Below are 20255 nucleotides of genomic sequence, written 5' to 3'. Positions count from 1 at the left end.
AATTTTAATTTCAGAACGCTGCATTACCAACATGTTTTTCAGCAAACATGCTGTCACTATTACTTTACCCCCTCCCCTCTTCTCATTCTCCAAACATTCACTTTACCTCTTTATGGCTTTCGATTTATCTTTCCCCCCCCCCCCCCCCCCCCCCCCCGTGCAATCAGCCGATCCTGTTTCCACTGAGCGGCGGCAGCGCCCGCTCTGAGCTGAGATATTGACTCGTTGGATTGCTGCCATGGTGGTGCGCAGTTAGGAGATGAGGATCTCTTCACGAGCCTGGACAAGTGGAGGGGGGCAGACAGGCCGATGTGCCGGTGCATAAAAACAGACGATTGATGCGGTTAAACGGAAAGGTTCTGCAGCAAAAAACCTGACTGAATAAGAGATCCATTGACAAAAAACTAAGACTTGCTATCATCCCTGTAATCCTCCACCTATCCATCACCTATTCATCCATTACTTATCCATTCATCCCCCCATCTATTACCCATTCATGTATAAAACCAATCATTTCTGTTATCCATCCATCCATCCATCCATCAAATCAACCTATATGCAATCCATCAACATTTTCATCAATACATAATTTTTTATCCGTTCATACTACTTTCATCCATCCATCCATCCATTAACTCTCCAACAGTGTTACTTATACAACTCTGGAAACTTGTAATTCAAATTCTGCTTTTTTTCCACACCAATAGATTTGGCTTTGTCACTTCTTCCTGCCTGCTCTGCTGGAATTGGAGCTCGTCAAGGAGCATGTAAACATGTTAGAGAATAAAAGCCAAAAGTCTAAAGCAGAGCGTGGACATCCAATCACAAAAAAAAAAAACGAAATCAACTGCAAAACGACTTCTTTGAAAAACTGTCCACAATTGTGCCAACAGCTTTACAAACTTAGTATGAATGGTGCAGGTTTGGACATTTCTCAAAAAATATATAGATCTTGCTAAATGCATTTCTCTCATTCAGGTTTAGTGGTCTAATAAAGTCATTTAAAATCATATAATTGAATTTCCTCCTTTTTAAATGACAAGGTGAAGCACCCAAAAGGTGCCGAACAAAAGAACACACACTCCAGACGGTTTGGCCCGACCACATGGGGTTTAAGATTAATGAGAGTCATGGCCCGTCTCTGGCATTCGCCGTCATATTGAACCTCAATTCAGTTTAAAAAGTGGCTCACTCCAAACAATAGTCCAACAATAGGCGCTTCATCACACAAAACCTGTTGAAATCATTCTTACATGTTAACTCTTGGCGCCAACATCTACTGTCCCTTGTAATGGGGTCCAATATGATGCAAAGAGTTGAGGTCAAGAATCCTCCTTAAAGTAAAAACGTTTTAACTTTTAAAGTTAAAGTTTCTATGCCTAAATATTATTAGAAAATATTAAAACAGGCTAACTGTAAGCAGCTAGTAGTCTAATAAACTGTGACCGAAGAGTCAGTGGAGAAAAACAAAACAAACATCTTAGCAATCATTTAACATTTATCTGAAAATAACTGACTATAAACTTCCACTTGCAGCAGCTTTGATATTAAGAGCACATGTTTTCTTTTTTATTAATCTCTGTTGAGTGACCATGAAAGTAAGCTGATCACCATAACATGGGGGCAATCAGTCCATAAACATTTATCTATTTAGCACTTAGCACATATGGAAATAGGCCAAAGTGCTTCACACTTAAAAGAATCTGTGAAACATAAAAACTGCAAGAACACTAAGACAACAGTTGACTAAAATGAAAAAAATGAAGACAAAATAAAACCAATATTTACAACAAGCACAGGAAATGTGTCAGCTACTTGGAAGTAAAAAGCCCTGAAGTCCTGGAAGGAGCAAAGTGTTTGCATCTGGACCATGGCAATTAAAATGAGAGGTGGAAGAGGATATAAGCGCTCTACCAGAGTTATGAGGAGGCAAAGTTAATTTACTTATGATGAGGTATTACCAAGGAGAATTTTAAAAACAAACATTAATTATTTAGAAATCCAACTTATAGTGCACTGACAGCTAGTGGAGAGTGCAGAAGATGGAAGTTATGGGTTGATGGAAGTTATGCGTTGATGCATTGAGGTGCTGGTCAGTAGGAGATTCTGAACAAAAGTGATGGGCAGGACAAAGAGGACTGCTTCACATGGATGTAAAGTTCATCCTAATAATCTTAATTAGAACTAAAAAAAAAAAGGCATAAATCCATTTCTCATTTGTTGAGGAACATTTTTTAAGGTTGAACTAACGCCAAAGGGTCAGATCTAAACAAGCAGTTAAGACAACAGAGTAAATCTGTTTCTTGAACTGTTCCTGTCAATTGTCTCGGCAAGGTTTTTGACAACTGCTTTAACCCTTGTGCTATCTTAGATGACCCCACCCTTACATTGACGTGTTCTCCCTACCATGACAAAGGTGGATAAAGGTGAAAAGGATTTCATGTAATCCATGGACACCAGTGAAGATCACAAACCATTGAAGAAAAAAGGTTCAGCGCACTGTCTAGTGGGTCTAGATGACCCAACTGCACACGTTAAAGTTGGGTTGTTAGTATTTTAGACTTTAGCGACAGATGCATATGTAGACCATCTGCATAACAAGTAAGTGTTTGACTGCTCAACTATTCACCTCAGTGAAAGCAGGTATAGCTTAAACAGAAAAAAACAAAGAAAAGAACCCTTGTGGTACCGTACGGGTTAGATACACATTGGAAGTTGATAGCTGACCAATTATGGGAGCGAAGCCTTTTCTAGTCAAATACAAATTAAAACAACCTTTGGCCTTATTAATGTCATGGGTTGGTCTCTGAATGACTCAGTGTCTACATCAGGGGTGTCGAACTCCAAGGCCTGTAGAGTCGCCACCCTGCTGGATGTTCAATAACTTGGCCCTGCTTGCTGTTGATTACCTGGATTAGGTGGGTTTTGGCAATGAGAAGCTACAGTGGCAGGTTAGTTGGAAAAAATGTAGGACACCTGCCCCTCACGGCCTGGAGTTTGACACCGGTGGCCTACATGCTGCTTTGAAATTACATACAAAAGCTATACAGATGACTCAGTGGTTTCAACAAATGTTTTTGTTTTCCTAGAAACAATTGGCTGCAAAAGAAGATCTTCGGATGAAGATTGAAGGAATCACATCTAAGACAAGAATGTTAGTGTCCAACTCGATTTCCAAGCTATCGGGACAAAGCCTAACGTTAAAATTGATACTGTTTCACCGGAGGGAGATATACAGTGACTTTTGGCAGCTGCAATACGTCAGATACCTAATCTGATGTTTTCATGTCTCAAACATATACAAGCCAGATAGCTTATATCCAAGGTGAGAAGGTCTTTGCTGTCAGTCTCCAACAGTTTACTGTTAGAGCCTTTAGATCCTCCAACTAACTTGTATCAGGAAAACCAACTCCTTCCTGTTAAGATATCTTCCCAGCTAAGAACTACCGGTTACAAGGAGACCTTAGAGAGTTCCTGATAGTTTATTAAAAACTTTAGAGTTGTTCACATGTTGACTTTATTCTTTCACTTTAAAATCAAAGCTCCTTTGGGCCCTTCATGCCTCTGCGATTGGAATATGCTATAGAAATTCAGATCCTTCATCGCGCACTTGTTTGGAAACAGAACGTGTGCATACAGCCGAGAAGCAGCTGGTTATTATCCGCTGACGATGTGTCATCATGGATGTTTTATGACCAAGGCCGTAGATTCCTCACAGACTGCGTTGTGTCTTTGGGGCTGAGTTTGTGACAATGTGCAGGCAGATGGTGAGGTTTAATAACACTCTCAAACAACATAATTTGCTCTGTGAGAGTCGGATCAGACACGCAGGGATCATCCTCAGTAAATCCACCTTTGAAAGTGGAATTGAAACCGTGAAAGAATTATTGCTGCAGAACAGGAGCGGGACATTAATGAGCTGCTGGAGAGGATTGTGCTTCAATAAAGGAGGCCTTTGCAAAGCGTGAGTGTGTTCCAGCTTGGTCACTGATATGACTGCCTTCAAATTTCTGCCAGAAAACACTGGTGCACACGCCCCAAAGGATTTCGAACTGTCAAGTGAAGTTAATCTAAATAGCATTTGTTTTTTAACAGCGTAAATCCAATATGTCTTCACCAGTTGGTAAGTTTGGTTTAAATATTCTTCAAATTAAGAAAATGGAGGGTTAAAACAGTGAAAACAACAGAAACTGTGTCATTCATGTTCGCATGCCTAGATAGAGATTCTCTGTGGGAAAATAATGGGCAAACCTGTACAAGGTGGCCAGCACAAAACAGCAAGGTCATAAAACGCAAGGTGAGCCCTTATTACAGAAGTGTTCAAACACCATTTTCTATGGACATGCTGCAAGCAACAGGTCAAAGCAAACACTGGGTGAGAAGGTTTGTCATACGAACTTTTCTTTTTTTTTTTCTTTTTTACTTCCCCAAATCCTGCGGACTGTGCAAGAGGTCTGTTAGTGCTGTTCAAGTGATAAGTGTGTGCTCATTGCGTACCCACGTGAAGGTTGATTAATGCTTTACAAATAACTATGGCGTAAGAACACCGTACAACAGCGTCATCTTCAACTGTACGTTTCATTTTCAATGAGCGTCAAAGGAACTGCAAGTCACACCTGCGTTCCTCTTAAGATGCACCTTGAACTGCTCCCTCCTCTCTATGACCCTCCGTGGGCCCAGACACCCAAAAACCAGCAGAATTCATACAAGTCAACACCTTAAGAAGAGCGTGAAACTATACCTTAAAGCAGGGGTGTCAAACCCCAAGCCTCAACAGCCAGCCTCCTTCAGGTTTTCCGGAAATACTGTCTCATCTGGTGCCGATTACCTGGATCAGGTGTTTCTTGCCCACCTCATTATCTTCTTTTATGAAGTGCAGGGAATGTAGACTTGACTCCAATTTATACCGAATTTCAGAAGACAACCGCAATGATGGAAAAACTCAACTCAAACTCTTACCAAGTTTGTTTATTGGTGAGATCCATCGCTTCACTGGTTTGAAGATTGCATTTCACTGTTTCGATGCTCTGCTTTTAGCCAGCTAACCTTCCTCCCAGTATTTACTGAACACACAAGATGTGGTTCTTCACTCTGGCAATCTAACCCTTTGTTAAAAGACCAAAAGGAGATTCATAAGACATGAGTTCACACCAAAACATCTTCTACCATGAAGAAAAAAGAAACAAAAAAAGATTGCACCACCTCCACTGGGCTACAGTAACGTGAGGGGCATTGAAGATTACTTAAGCTGCCATTTGTAGCTTTGTGATTTTCCAACTATATAACAAAACCAGGTTACACTTGAAGGCTGTGATTACAGTGCGGTTTGCCAGCTTTCTTCTGAAAGGCATTTTCCAACAGTGTAAATGAACTTCCCTGTGCACGTTTGCTGCCAGGGGCTTCACTCTGAAGGGCCAATAAAGTGCTCTAAATTGAACCGAACATTATTTTACACAGAGCTTATTAAACCCCTGCAGCAGCTGCTTGAGGCAGGCGGCCACACAGGTAACAGCATCAGAGGACAGGAGCAGAGCCTTGCTGGTGCTGCTGCTTATTAACAGCAGCGTACAGCATGTTCTGCTCTTCAGTAAAAGGTCTGTAACCTGCAGATTCACTTGGTGATGAATCCTTGCTTCCTCCGAAGGAAGCAGCAGGAGCCGCGGGATGATAATGAGACACATACGTCAGGGCTCATCCATAAAACATCCAGCACGGAGGATGTGGCAGCCTCCAACAACACACACTGCAGTCCTGATGCACAACAGAAACACACTAAGTGCTTTCTGCTGGACTCCATGGAGCTGACAGGAATCAGGTATGAGACTAACATTCTAGATGCTGTTTTTACATGTTTTTGTGAGGGACGGACGCTGTTTCAACACAAGAATTCACCGCAACATTTAACAGTGACTCATAACTGATCAGAGCCTGCTTCGATCAAAAGGAGGAAAGAGAATCTCAAGCTATCACGGCACACAGTCAAAGGATTTAGACTGTTAGCTTCATTTTTATTAATTCAACTCAAACACAACTGGATGGAAAAGAGGAGCCAGACTGAAACAAAAGAATCAACTCTGGACTTTCAGAAAAGCTTACCAGAAAGTGAGAAGAACTTTCATTGAAATTTTTTTTTAAAATGAAATTAAACGTGATTAAAAAAAAAAAAAAAAGCTAAAAAACAACACAAATGAGTTAGCAAAACTTTGAAAGTTGTTCAAGTTGTTCGACGTTAAACCGGCATGAAAGCTAAACTAAATAAAAGGTTTAAAGTTTGCTTGAATGACACTTAGAAACTAGAGTTTAGCCCGTTTCCGATGCACTGTCTGTGGTCTTAAAGTCATTCAATTTCGGCTGCAGCGATTGGGCTCAGGGTTCAGGCAAAGACTAACTTTACTGAAAATAAATCATCACTAAAGCAGTAACTCTCAGCCTTTTTGACCCACCAAAAAGTACATGGCTACAGGTCAAGACCCCATTATCCTACTGTAGCTAAAGAGAACTGCTGTTTTTTTTGTTAGTTTTTTCTTTCATTAAATTGATTTGCCAGCAGTTTCACCCAAACTTCCAATTAATTGAACCATTTTTTCCCCATGTTTCACTGCTTTTTTTGTACTCCTTGTGCAGCACGCTGAGACATCTTCAGATCTTAATGCTTTAAAAAGATTAACTGACCTGAATAAAACTTGTGAAATGTGCTGTATTTCGCTGCTTAGAGTGTCCGTCACATCTTTAGGACTAAAATTAGAGCAGAGAAGAAGAAAACGAAGAGGCAGCTGCTCTTGGGACAACAAAAGAAAAGGACAAAGACCAAGAGAAGAAGCAGAGGACTGGTGCCTGAGGGATGACAAATGGCCTCAACAGAACAAATAGACCCAGAAGCCAAACTTTTGCAGTCTCACCAGAAACTGCAGCCAAAAAGGCAAGATGTTTCACAGGAGGCTCAGCTGCAGAACTGAGAGCGACGCCTGCAGATGGAGATCTTACACTCTATAAATATACCAGTGTCAGACAATACAATGTGACGCCCTTCTCTATTTTCACTGCAACTTTTTCATCAAAGTCGTCTGAAAACAGGAATAAAAACCTTTGTTTTGGAGAGTATTTTGGAATTTTAGAAAGTTGAGTGTCTCACACTTGTCAGCATAACGTCCAGAGTGACCTGAGGGTGATCCTGTTTCTGAGGTAAATTCAAGAGAAATGTAGCAAGATGCATGAGAGCAAACCGTTCCTTTCAGGTTCTGACTGAACTACAGATGGAGACGATGAGGAAGAGGGGATCTCTACTTATTCTTTTTAACAAAAGTACCACAAGGCTCTGGGCCAAGACCTGTTCCTTTTCTATGGAGCTTTGGACTACCAAACTATAAACTGTAAACTATAAGGACAAATATACTGTTTGCATCAGAGCAGAAAATGTGTCCATCTATAAATTAAAATTTGCAAGTGCACATTTTTTTGGGTCTTTTTTACAGCACCAATTTGTACTTGTGTTAAAAAGAGGAATTGTGGCAGCTGAAAACATATGTTCTTCTGTAAAAAGATAATTGAAAACTGTAGAAGATTGCACACTAGCACACAAAAACAATTTTTGTCTTCAGATTTAACTTTCAGATCCTCAAGCAAGCAAGCACAGGTAAAGGCATTCTTAGGTAGGTGAGGGACTTCCAACAAGCTCACTCTTGATTGGTGAGAGTGGTTGCCATAGAAATGCTGACTCCGACTGACTCAGATCAGTCACTGCAGCGTCTGTGTTGTAAAAAACAATGGCTTCTGAACTGACTTCATTTCGTTGGAAACTGAAGAAAGTCCTTTTTTTATGAGCGACTTCTCCCTCGTTCGGTCCAGTTCTCATTTTCAGTCAATTTAAAAACAAAACGACCTGCATGTGATTTACTAGCCCCTTTGAGTCTTTCAAATGGACAAAGCAATATGTTCCAAGTGGTCCATTTTCCACATTTGTCTTTGATGGATAAGAAATATGAGTTTCTGACAGAATGCCATAAAAGTAGGAGTAGATAAAACAGATGAAAGGGGCACAGGCTGAAAGATTCATTGACCATGAAGCAGAATATTGGCAGTTGTGCATCTACAGCTCTATGCAAAGAGGGATAGGGAGCCCTCACTCCTTAGTGATCCTTTAGTGGGCTATATGTGACAACCTTGGTTGTGCACTAAATATAAAAAAAGAAAAACTGAACTGGCTCTGATAACAACAAATCCTTCTGGTCTCCAGAGAACATCTCTGGGTTTTCCTTCATACCAACTAGTGTGTAGCAATGTGACACTACATGTAACTATTCCTGTAGTGTTTCTGCTTTTCCCTGACATTCATATGAATGAAGCGTCTCGCTCGCCTCATGGCTCTCAATAATTTTCCAGGTGACGGCACCAGAAGCTCTTGTGTTTCCATGGCAACAGAGCTGAATGTCAATTTTAAGGCACTACTACTTCACACGACAAACCCATGCAGCTGATTAACACCTGTGTCAGCTGATGCTCCGCCTCTCTCCACCGGGCGTCAGGGCGTCAGGCAAAAAGAGGGCGAATCACCGTGGAGTCATTTTAGAATGAAAGCTGCTTTTAAAAACCGAGGCGGCGGAAAGGACAGATGCCTTCTCACGACTGAAAGACACAAAGCAGACAGTCATATGTGAGCGCAGACAGACGGCTGACCCGAGGTCAAAAGAAAGAATGACAAAAACCCACAGAGCAGAAGCTGCAGCAGACTCGGAGGCAAACAGAAGAGGCTGAACAAAGAGCGAGGCAGGAACAAAGACGAAGGATTGGACCTTCCTGACAAACACACGACCACCTGAGGCACCAAAAGTGAGGCCAAGCTCAAACTCTGAGAAACAACTGAGCTCCAGATTTCAACGGCACACACCTCCAACCTGTCACACAAACCCCTTTGGCGCCGCATCCAACACACAACCCCGCAGGTGTTTTAATACCTGATTCCAACACAATCCAATCCTGACTGTGGAAAGGCAACAATGGTGATGACGCAGGAAGCTAAACCGATAAAGAGCTTGTGTGTGACTGAAAACACTAACAGGAATGAGAGCAGCAGGAACACAATTTGCATTCCGTCTGTTCATTTCTTTTCAAAACAATAACATAGACATGGACCTGCTGGGTGTAACTGTGATTTTCTTAATGACAGAAAACCCAGCTCCTGCTGTTTTGCATTGCGTCTGAAAAAAGCTCAGATGTTTTTCATTGCGAGCCTCCAGAGGAACGGTATTGAGAGCTTTTACTGCACATTTGTTCAAATAATGTTCTCTTAAAATTCAGCCAGACAAGGCGTTTATCTGCCCTCAGGCATGTGCACAAAAGTGTGCATGTGAGTGTTTCAATTCCTTCTCAGGTCACAGTGATCTCTGTTAGGCCAGCAGCCTCAGTTAAGACGATTTCACTGTTTTTTTTTTCTTTCTTTAAGCGTGGTCGTGTCTGCACAGAGATGTGAAGTCGCTGTGATCTCTCACAAAGGGTACTCCCTGTTCTAAGCCTCGTGCATGCCACATGCACGCCACACGCACGCCACACGCGCGGCAACAGCCCCCAACTACGACAACGTAGAAGATCAGAACAGTGTGTTTATGGACCACGCTGGTGTCTGAACGGGTCCGACATGAAACCAAGCTGAAGGTCAAACAGAAACCAGGAGGTCCAGAAGCAACACATACATATTCATTTTTTGAGATTATGTTTATTACAGTTTGTAATTTGTTTTTGCGGCAAGTAGAATCCCCCCCAACACCTGCTGTTTTTCTCAAAAAGGATAAAAATGATGTGTATTTGAAAAAATGTCCTTGTAGCAGAATTTTAGATGGGAATGTACAATATTAAAAGACAAAAAAGCTGTTATTCACATATGCCTGATGGAAACATAGAGACCCACCCCACTCATATTTTTTTAATCTATTTTAGAAGCTCTTTTGCTAATGGCTTTTTTTTGTCTGCTCCTGCTTTACAATGATATGAATACAAAAATGCTTGTAAATGCAATTTTAAGCTTAATGTTCTTTATGTATGTCCCCCATCATCAGAAAAACGCTACAAAAAAATGCTAAAAAAAAAAAGTGTTTCCTCTTGATTTTTTACGTTTCTGGAATTGTCATATTTGTTGTTTCGTAAACCAAGAACTTTGGTTTTCATGTGCATGAAACAACGGTCGAGAACTTATAAAATTCCATATCTTTGATCCTCCTGTGAGGATCCATGAAGTTATTGTTACATTTCATTAGTTTGACCTAAAAAACTAACCGTCCTCCTGATGACCAATCAGCAGCTGTTGAATGAATTAAGTCATTTAGATGTTCCAGTTCATTATTATGATTTTAATACCTGGTAAAAATACATTTCTAAGGTGGAAAAACTATCACAACACAGTTGCAGTTTCTTTGAGACACAGCCCTACCCACAATGCACTAGGACTTGACGGATTAAAGCTGTTGCGGAACAGCTCTGATACTCACATGCATGCAGGGTGAAGTGTTTGCGTTCCGAGGGCCCGGAGCTTCCAGCGGCTGAGGGAGGGGCCACAGAGGAGCCCAAGGCAGTCAGGGTGGGGGCAGCCCCTGTTGATGAGGTGGAGGACTCTCCTGCTTCTCCCAGGAGGTGCTGGATGGAGTGCAGCTGGAAGCAGGGGTCAGCGAGGAGAACAGAGGCGGCTCGGGATGTCCTGGAAACGGAGGAGGAGAGAAAGGAAAGGAAATCTCATTGGGTTTAGCAGGAAAGGACAGAATCAAACATGAGGAAAACAGATCTGAAGTTACACTCACACACAGACAGAATTTTTAACGTTCCAGCCTGGGAGAGGAGCACAGCACCCCTAACAGGAACACTAACCCAGAGAAGATGAGCTCAGTGTCACATTCTGTCAGCAGCAGCATGCCTTGTCTTGTTCTGCTGAGCTCCCACCACCCACCTGAGGTCACAGCTAACACCTCTGCAGAGCAGCAGAGTAACCCCCCACACACACTCAGTGTAAAAGCTGTTCAGCCAGGCTCAAAGCCTCCGCTGCCTAAATGTTCCCTTCTATGAAACGTCTCTGACGTGATTTGGACAAATCCCACACAGAGGCCATAACAATTTACAGGAGAGGGGAGAGGAGACGGCTGCTGCTGTCAAGCTGATGAAAGCCACGTCTGGATCCCTGTTCTACCATAGCATGAGGATGCTGGGAGGGAGAGGAACCGCAAAGGAACCAGCTCTTTTGGGGACTCAATTGCTGGGTTTTTTTTTCCCAGCGGAACAATTAAAAGAAGCCAAACAGATCATTTCTTGAGCCGCACATCCACACACATCCATGTATAAAATAATCATTGTGCCTCTTCCCTCCAAACTCCTCTAATATGAAACTTGCTACATGACAAGATCATTGCCACAGCAAGGTTACTTCCCTTGACACCCCTGTCTGAAGCAATGCTTGGACCATAACTCTATTCTGACAGGAATTAATTTTGAGTCTCGGTCCAGAACCAGCCCACATCAAAAACCTCCACCACTGTGCTTTGCATTTAGTGCTTTTTTTTCTGAAGGTTTTTTTCTTGGTTTTCCTACTTTTTTTTGCTTGCAAGCCTCAACCTTTGGTCTAAACAATAATAATTGGCAAATAAAATCTGCCAATAAATCAACAAATGAAAAGAGAATCTATGTATGCACAATATTTATACCAAAAAAAGTCTAAAGTTATAGTCCCTGCAAATCTTTGTCATCAAGTGTTAAAAATACAGATCGTATTGATATTTTTTAGTGAATATTTTCTGAAATGCTTTTATTACCAACATTAAGAGGATTTTTCTCTAATTGTGTGAACATATCGTTGGATCTTGAGGTTTTTTTTTTCTCTTTAGAATCCAAGAGATTTGGGTTTCTGATAACATTTAAGATGAGGATTTATCATGAACCCATGGTTGACAGAGCTCCAGATTAACTGGACTTTCTAAATCTGTCTCATCAATCTTGTGTCAGGTCTGCAGTCTCCCTTGAAAACCTTTCTGTTTGGTCAATCCGTCTTTCCAGATGACCATCCAGTAAATGAGATGTGGGACGCATAAAGGAGATCTGCTCTTGATCGCTGCTCCTCCCTCTAATGACCTCTATTCCCTTCCTCCTCCCTCCAGTCTTAGTTCTCAAACCATCACTCAGTTATCATGTCATCATCTATCTTTCCCAGAGAGGCTTTCACGGCCGCCTCCTAAAGCAATTGGCTCAAACTTATTCTCATTCCTGGATTAAATCTACCCTACTCAACTCCCCACTCAAATAACGGAACAAACACTCAATGATTTATTTGAATTCTTTTGCTTGTCTCACTCTTATCTGTGTTTTTGGATTTGTATTTCAGACTCAGATGAAAATAGGGTTTTTGGTGCTGCTCAGCACCAACGGTTCCGTCTACAACTAAGAGGCAAATTTCCAATGAACTACTGCAGCTCTACAGAAATTATGTCCTAGAAAAGGATACAGGTTTTTTTTTAATTTGCCTGAAAACAACATAATCATGATTTAAAAAAATAAAAATAAAACTACTGGAAACGCTTTGAAAATAAATCAAAAGATCATCGCAGTGGGACTTTAATGTATTTAGGGAGTGTGAAACTGAGCAGGTGATGGTTTCACATAAGGGGAATCCCACTACAGCAAAATGTACTTTAGACTCATTTAAAGTCACTGCAAAGCAGAATGGGAATAAGATTTGGAATAATGTTGATCCGTTTAAAGCATAATATCAGGAAGTCAAAAGAACATCTTAGTCTTAACTAAGAGGAAGCGCGTTCAATGAGAACCAAGTTTCTTTTTACGTGACAAAAAGAAAAGCATTTCATTAGAGACTTAAAAAAAATGTCTAAATATAAGCATGCTCCGTGACTCTGGAGCAGAGTCCAGGCGTGGAGATGTGGCGGGGTCGCCTGATAGGTCAGCTGCATTCTGCAGAAATTAACTCTGAGCAAGACAAACAATGACCTTTCCTGCTGAATCCGCTCTGACATTCAAGCGGCCCAACAGCTCACACAGAGCGACCTTCAGCTGCTCTGCTCTGTTAGACAACCCAGGAGGCAAAAAAACCCACTATCCTGACACCATAATCATGCTGGTTCTGTGGATAAATTCAGGTTTTCTCATCTGATCCTCTAGAAATTAACAAATATGTAAATTCTATCTAAAAATGAACTCATTTTTTTTTTAACTACATCGTTTGACAAAATAACACAAAAACTCTATGATTGCAATGACTTCGGGAGAATATAAATAAAACGTTGCTATTGTCATTGATTACATTTGTCTCAGACGTTTTTGCAGAATTTGCTTGGACCATAAATGCTTCAGCAGCCCAGAAACAAGTTACAGGTGACAGACAACAAATCTGCTTCTTGTTCAAGATTAAAGAGATTCTTTGTCATCATAAAAAATGATTACATGTTTTTTAAAAGGTCTTCAGTTTAGGTTCATTTAAAATATATAAAACGAATAAACAAACAGGCTAGAGGGACATGTTAGTCGATAGAATATTTAAAATTATGTCTCAATTTGAAAATTGTAAAGAAAACAAAGGTATAAATGTCAAATATCTGTAACAGACATCAGCCAACATGTGATGGGAGCTTTCTGCAAACACTTAAACTTGTGCATCCTGGACAAAAACTAAAAGCCATCCTTTAATTTGAAACAAACAAAACATGAAAAATATGTGTTATAATTTGCATTTAAATTGCTTTTTGCTGCATAATCGTGTTGGGATAATATAAAAACATTTCCAGCATTAACATCATTTGTCATTGTTAGCAGATGTGCAGTAAATTTCAGGAAGGTTAGAGCTTTACTCTGACTTTTTTTGTTTATTATAGACAACATAAGCAAAAAAACAACAAGTTTTTGTTGTCTTTCTGCAGACTCAGCAACTAAGTGACCTGCTTGCTGCTCATGTTTAGAAAAATCCTTTGATAAAGGGAGGAAGTTTTCTTCCACAGTTCACACACAACTCTCCTAAATTGAGTTTGTTTTGTGTGTGTTTCCTTTCATGTTCGGAAATTGTTAGCATTTGAAAAGCATTTTCTCTGAGCAGACAGCAGTTGTCTGCCTCAGATGCAGCGGAGATGAGGAGGAGGAGGAGGATGAAGAGAAAATGGAAACGCCTGAAGTGAGTCACATCACTCCGTTTGGAAAATGTCACCGCCTGTGCTCCACATCAACACACCAGTGCATTGTGTTTCCTTTAATTACAAACCAACAGAAGTGCAGACTGACAGGGCTAATTACACAAAGACCACACGAGTTCCAGCGAGCGCACAACTGCTGATCCGCGTACTCACAATACAATCACAAAAGAGAAACCGCCTGCTGCTCCTTTATGGTTTCATTTTCTATTCTGAATCCAAAAGAGCGTCCTATGTTTATCTCTTTTTGTATTAGGTTTAGAAACAAATAATGTAGAGATGAGAAAAACATTTCAGACAATTGTTCATTAACGTTCTCAGAAATCTCAAAACAAAACAATTCACTATCTTGGATTCTGGTTTGAATTTCTAGAAGTATAGATTCTCCACTTCATCTGTACCTCATCTGTTAAAAGAACCTGCAGGGTTCTGTGACATCACAGACCCAGATCAAAATCATTCGATCTCTCTTAGATTCCATCACGCTGCATTTCCATGACCCGGAGGTCTAGAAGTCAAACCTATTTGGGTTTTACTTCAGCAGCAAATTCACAGCACAAGATTTAAAATAATTCAAGCACCTTGAATTATTTTGTGTACGAATTGTGCTATACAAATAAACTTGTCTTGCCTTAAAAATAACCCTACTAAAGTTTTATCTTAAAATCCGTATTCCAAATTGTTTTCTTTTTTTCTCCATTTTGAAGGTAAGAGTCAGGATTAGATGGATGGAGGTGGGGGTCACGTCATGTTTCTGGACTGCAGTCAATTTGTGCCTTTGTGACATGCACCCATATGAAGGGTTGACCCTCATGGGTTTTTAGGTTGTCCAGGCCCGTGGAGGGTTGCAGAGAGTAGCAGCCTTGGGTTCTGTCCAAATTCCATCACTACTCACTACATAGTGCACTATATATCGCACCACTCAAAATCGAGTGCCCTACAAATTTCCCCAGAGGTCTCTGCAAAAAACCAGTGTGCACCGATGCTCACTAGATTAGCGAATATAGACCACAATGCATTGCGTTTAAAGATTTTTTGTGAAAAAATGTATTTTACTCAATTTTTTTCAAAAGAACTTAGTGGATTCATAAATAGTATTCATAAAATGTTTATATGTAATAGGTTTTTACTTCAAGAAATCAGTGACCTCACATTTGCCATAAAAAAAAAGTAGTGAGTACGGTTTCCAAACTACTTTTAAAATACGAGGCACTAGATAGTCTGGCACTATATAGTTTTTTTAGTAGTTTGGTAGTAAGGAGGGAAATCGGACATATCCTTGTAGATGTCATAAAAATGGAACGTACCATTGTCGTGGTAAGTGTAACGTGAAGTATTTGTAAGGATAATTAATATAAGTTACACACACTTGTGACATATGGGTGATGCTGTCATATGGTGCCCTAACGCTGTGCTCTAGTCTAGTCCCAAATGCTGAACGCATGAGGTGTGTGTATGTATTGCTTGAATATCACAAGCAAGCCCCTTGTGGGCCTCTTGCGCAGTGCACAGGGTTTGCCTGTGTCTGCATCCCTTACTTCACCCTTCTGTGTTGTTTTAGTGTTCACTATGGCCTGTCACTCACAGCATCCCTGTAGAAAAAAATGTACACGAAGATTTTTACTCTAAAGTCTCACCGAGCGTTCTGCAAACTTGATGTTTCATGCTGACTACCTGCGAGCCCCACACAGGTATGCATATTGTGACCCGCAGTATCCACCCGTATGGGCAGTTGAGACTAAGGCATTAGGCAGTTGTCAAAAGGATTGAACGTCCAGATAAAAAAAAAAAAACAAAAAAAACGTTCGCTTCCTCACACTTCATCGAACAGCAATTGTCAGTTAATTAACGTGATATTCAGTAAAAGTTCCCTTTTTTTTATTTTAAATATGAGGGAACTGTTGACAAAACCTGTGTGCAAAACCTTCCAACAAACCCTAATTTAGTATCACTTTGGTCAATTTCAGTGACCATTGTGGGTTTTTCCTCTATTGTAACAGAGAAGTCTTAACAATTTTTCTTCGCATCTGTATACCACATAATTTTTTTTTCAACAGAAACACTAGAAGTTGTTTGTCATAGAAAGTCTGTGCACACAAAACATTAGTAAACAGCGATAAAAAAAATACTGACTTCTTATAGGTTAAACAGACTTCAAAACTAACTTTTAGGATCTCCTTTTGGGCGCTTGTGCATCAGGCTCTGCTCTTTTTTTACTTCTAATAACTAAAAGCTTCACTGTCAGACGCATAGCTCCATGTGTGTGCATGTTTTTGTGTGATCTTAATCCTCTGTGACAGAAGCTCAGCATTAACCAATACACAAGCGTGTGCTGCTATCCCAACGGGGACACTGCTGACGTGCACTAAAGCCCAACTAACCTGCACAAGCAAATCACGCCGCTCTTTCATTGATTATTTAGAGCTGTGTGTACAGTTAACTACATCTTGATCCGTACATATGTCTTTGAAAAAAGGGGGGGAAAAAGGGAAAAGAAATGAAAAATCTTATATTAATACAGTGGGTCAGACATTACTGAAGGGTTTGTCTATGAGCTATGCAAGTTTGAAGTTGTCCTGTCAGGTTACTTCAGCACCGTGTGTGCAGCTTTAAAATCGAACACCAGCAACACCGTCGCTCCGACTTGTTTCAAAGGCGAGACATTCGTCACAAACCAACGTGTCGTACTATAAATATTCTGGAATGTAACAGATAAGTGAAGCTGCAGCCGCAGCAATAGCCTGTAATCACTTGGCTGGCCAGCATCATTAACATGATAAATGAGATATCTGTGAGTGCGGCAGAGCTTGGCCACAGACTCTGTTCCAGGTATAACCACACATCGGGGGAGGGGGTCTACAGGGGGGGGGGAAAGCACTCACAACAGCTCACCAAAAACCCCTACAGGACACACTGCCCTGATTTGTAATTGGTCAAGTTCATTAACCCACAGTACCGTGCAAGGGGCAAACACAGCTCAAAGATGTCTGACTATGGCAGTCACGCCGAACTAACTGCAGAAAGATTCTGAACATTTAGGACTCGTTAGCACCAGCAGTTTAAGTCTTTGTTTCCTGTGGTTCAGGTGCTTGTTAATAAATAATTGTCAGAGGACTAGTCAAACTAGCCAGTAGGAAAGCCTTAGTCACATGCACCCAAACGGGGATTGACCCGTACAGGTGTTGTTGGGTTACTTGGACCCGTAGAGGGTCGTAGACAGGAACAGCCGCATCTTAAGGGAAGCTTAGGTGCGTCTTGCAGTTCCCTTAAGGCCCATAAGTTCACCTCAAGGGATGCCATGGTAGTGGACCATACGATTGTCATCCTGGAAGTTGCACGCATCGCCGTACGGTGCTCTTACGCTGCACTCTATTCATTAATAAGGAAATTGCCACTTACTGTCTGCATGCATTGGTGCATGCACAGGGTGTCCATATAATACACAAGTGCCCGTAAAACACCCACACAAACTACTGATCCGGCTGCACGCAAGGAGCACGCACTTGTGACTTGAACAGCAGTTATGGGCTCCTTGTGCAGTGCGTAGGCCTTGGGGGGTGGGGTTGAAAAAATGAAAAATCTGTACATGCCTGCGCCTCACCGACTTCACCTTTACTTACTTCAAGTGTTAGCTATGCATGTCTGTAGAAAAAATGTGCACTAACATTTTTTCAGTCAACGGACTCACTATGAACTTTATTGCATTAATACGAGAAAGTTTCGGACAACTATGCTTAAGAGAGCTTCGCCAGCTGGAAAAATTGCAGCTGAAACGGGCTAGTCAGAGAAACCATCTGCGATTCAACCACTGCTGCCGGGATGAGGGGATTATCCCAACTAGCCTCAACATGAAAAACCCGATCAGAGCCAACAACTCAGAACCTATGATTAAAAGATTGTGGAGGGCTTCTCAAAGGGTTGAAGACAAATTCCTTTTTTTTTCTCTGATAACAAAAGAACCAAGAAGGCAGACTCACTGAGTCGTCTACAACCTTGACAGTTCGTGCCTGCCACCTGCGACTCTCGTACAGGTTTACCCATTTTACACCTATAGACAGGCCGCATCCATCGTAAGGGAGGTTGTGACTAAGGCTTATGCTCACCAAAATAATTAAACAGTGAAACAAACTTTCTGATCATTTTAGGGAGCCCAATTTTCACGCCTGACCACGGATTTGGGTGCATGCGCCTTCTACGTGGAAGTACCTACATCTCCGCCTCATTTTCTGAGGATCCTGCATGAAGATTTTGAGTGGCGTGGTGGGGTCATGCACATTTGAAGTTAAGTTAATGTCTTCTATGAAGACGATATTTATAATCCTGTATATAATAATGTAAATTGTCAGTAATAAACTGTTAGCATTAGATACAAATAACTACGTAAAGTGAAACTGAACCGACATTAATGCTCCAATTTATATCCGAGTTGTGTTACTAAGATTAAATTCAAAAAGCTGCTTGGAATAGTCAGTCTATGGTTCATTTCTGTACATTTGTGTTTGATCGTCTGCCTGCTTGTTTCAAAGGCTCTTGGTAAATTTTTCTTTAAAGGCTATTCTGGGAACGCTTCCACTCTAGCTATGCTTTTTTATTACCCGAGGGAGCTAAGGCCACTCTGCCCTCCATTCTTCTAACCCCTTCCCTCTTTCCCCTGCCAGAAATGAAGAAAAAAAAGTAGTTAAATTAACAGACTCTGTGATGTGTTGAAGAAACTAGATGGTCTTAAAGCAGCTTTGAAGAACTTAGGAAACTACATTTTAATGTCCTCCTGCTTGCAAGCAAGCTGCTCAGTTACAATTTTTATGTGTTTAATAATTACTTGCCACATGTGTTTTATGGCTTAAAATGTTAAAAGGATTTTGGATCCTCTTGAACATTTCCTTTGTAAATCAATGGATGGAAAATAACTTGACAGGTCCAGGGGAAAAGATTTCAGATTTAAAGGGAAAGCTCTTGAGCTGCACTCTGTTGAAAGAAAAACAAAAGTTTTTTTATTTTCAAGGTTACAAGAAGACTGCAAGAAAGACTCAAAATGAGGAAAAGAATGATGAGGGCGAGGATAGTGGGAGTAATGAAGAATCACGCAAAGGGAGCAGGTGTCACATCAGCCGATGTTTGCTTCGGGATCAGATTTCAGCTGCCGTCATCAGGTCAGCGGGATTTTATTACCCGTACAACCGGCTCACTTCAGCCACAGGGACAAAGTCCACCCCTTACCTCCAGTCTTCAGGTTGCATTGTGTCAACCCTAAATAATAAAAAAGAACCGTCTATTTCCTCCCAGGTACGTCTACATTGAAGCAGGATCAGTGTGTCCACAGACCTGTGGCTTAAGGTTCAACACTTCTGTACCAGGAAGCTCTCGCTTCTAACTGAAGTGTGTCACCCTGGCAACTGAAGCTACCATGAGAGATGAAAACAACAAGTCCCGCCTCCTGAATATTCAGCTCTCTCAGAGCGATCCAGTAACGAGACATGAGGATGGTCGGAGTTTCCTCTGAGGGTTATGCCAGACTTGGATCAGAAATACCACGGTCCACATGAACTGCGAGGATTTCCTCCACAGATGGATGGAGCTCCTAGAACCCAGAATCACTCATTTCAGTCTGCTCTGGGAGACAGCTCCATCCATTTTAAGGGAACAAGTACAGATCCAGAAAACACGGTTAATTCTTCTGGTTACTTAGCCAGATGAATTTTGATACTGTCAAAATAAAGCACACACGTGTTTTAATTAGTTCCAGCTTTTCAAACAAAAATGAACTAACAATAGAAGCCATATAGTATGTTTTTTTTTTTTTGTCTGAAAGATGCTCATAGATGCCAGATTTCTTTATAGCAGTTGTATAAATGACTCAGTAACATGTCAGATCAGATATGTACTGTCACACGGTGTGCAGAACAACCAGTCTAAGTCCAGTCCACAAGTGAGCTGAGGAGGAGGAGGTGGACAGAGGAAAATCTGCCCCACAGATCTTCTTCTGTGGCGACATAAGCCATCAGAGAGGAAGAAAACTAGTGGGAAGGAAACCGAATTAGACAGAAAGTGAGCAGAGCAGTAAAAAAAAAAAAAGAAAAGAAGAGAGGAGGAGGG

At 41.1% G+C, this 20255-nt stretch overlaps 1 protein-coding gene across 3 annotated transcripts in view; it reads right to left on the bottom strand.

Annotated features, from left to right (window-relative positions):
• rnf123 (ring finger protein 123) overlaps positions 1–20255 on the bottom strand; it is a 95291-nt gene that overhangs the window by 15874 nt on the left and 59162 nt on the right. For all 3 annotated transcript variants that reach the window (XM_011475239.4, XM_023955090.2, XM_078947516.1), the window contains exon 37: positions 10479–10684. In XM_011475239.4, coding sequence (XP_011473541.1) covers positions 10479–10684 — 206 coding nt within the window. The remainder of the gene's footprint in view (positions 1–10478; positions 10685–20255) is intronic.

The sequence above is a fragment of the Oryzias latipes genome, chromosome 5, assembly GCF_053564925.1.
Source record: "Oryzias latipes strain Hd-rR chromosome 5, Olatipes_Hd-rR_3.1".
NCBI classification, from domain to species: domain Eukaryota; kingdom Metazoa; phylum Chordata; class Actinopteri; order Beloniformes; family Adrianichthyidae; genus Oryzias; species Oryzias latipes.
Note: the sequence above shows the minus strand (reverse complement) of the source record. Positions and strands in the feature narration are given on the sequence as shown.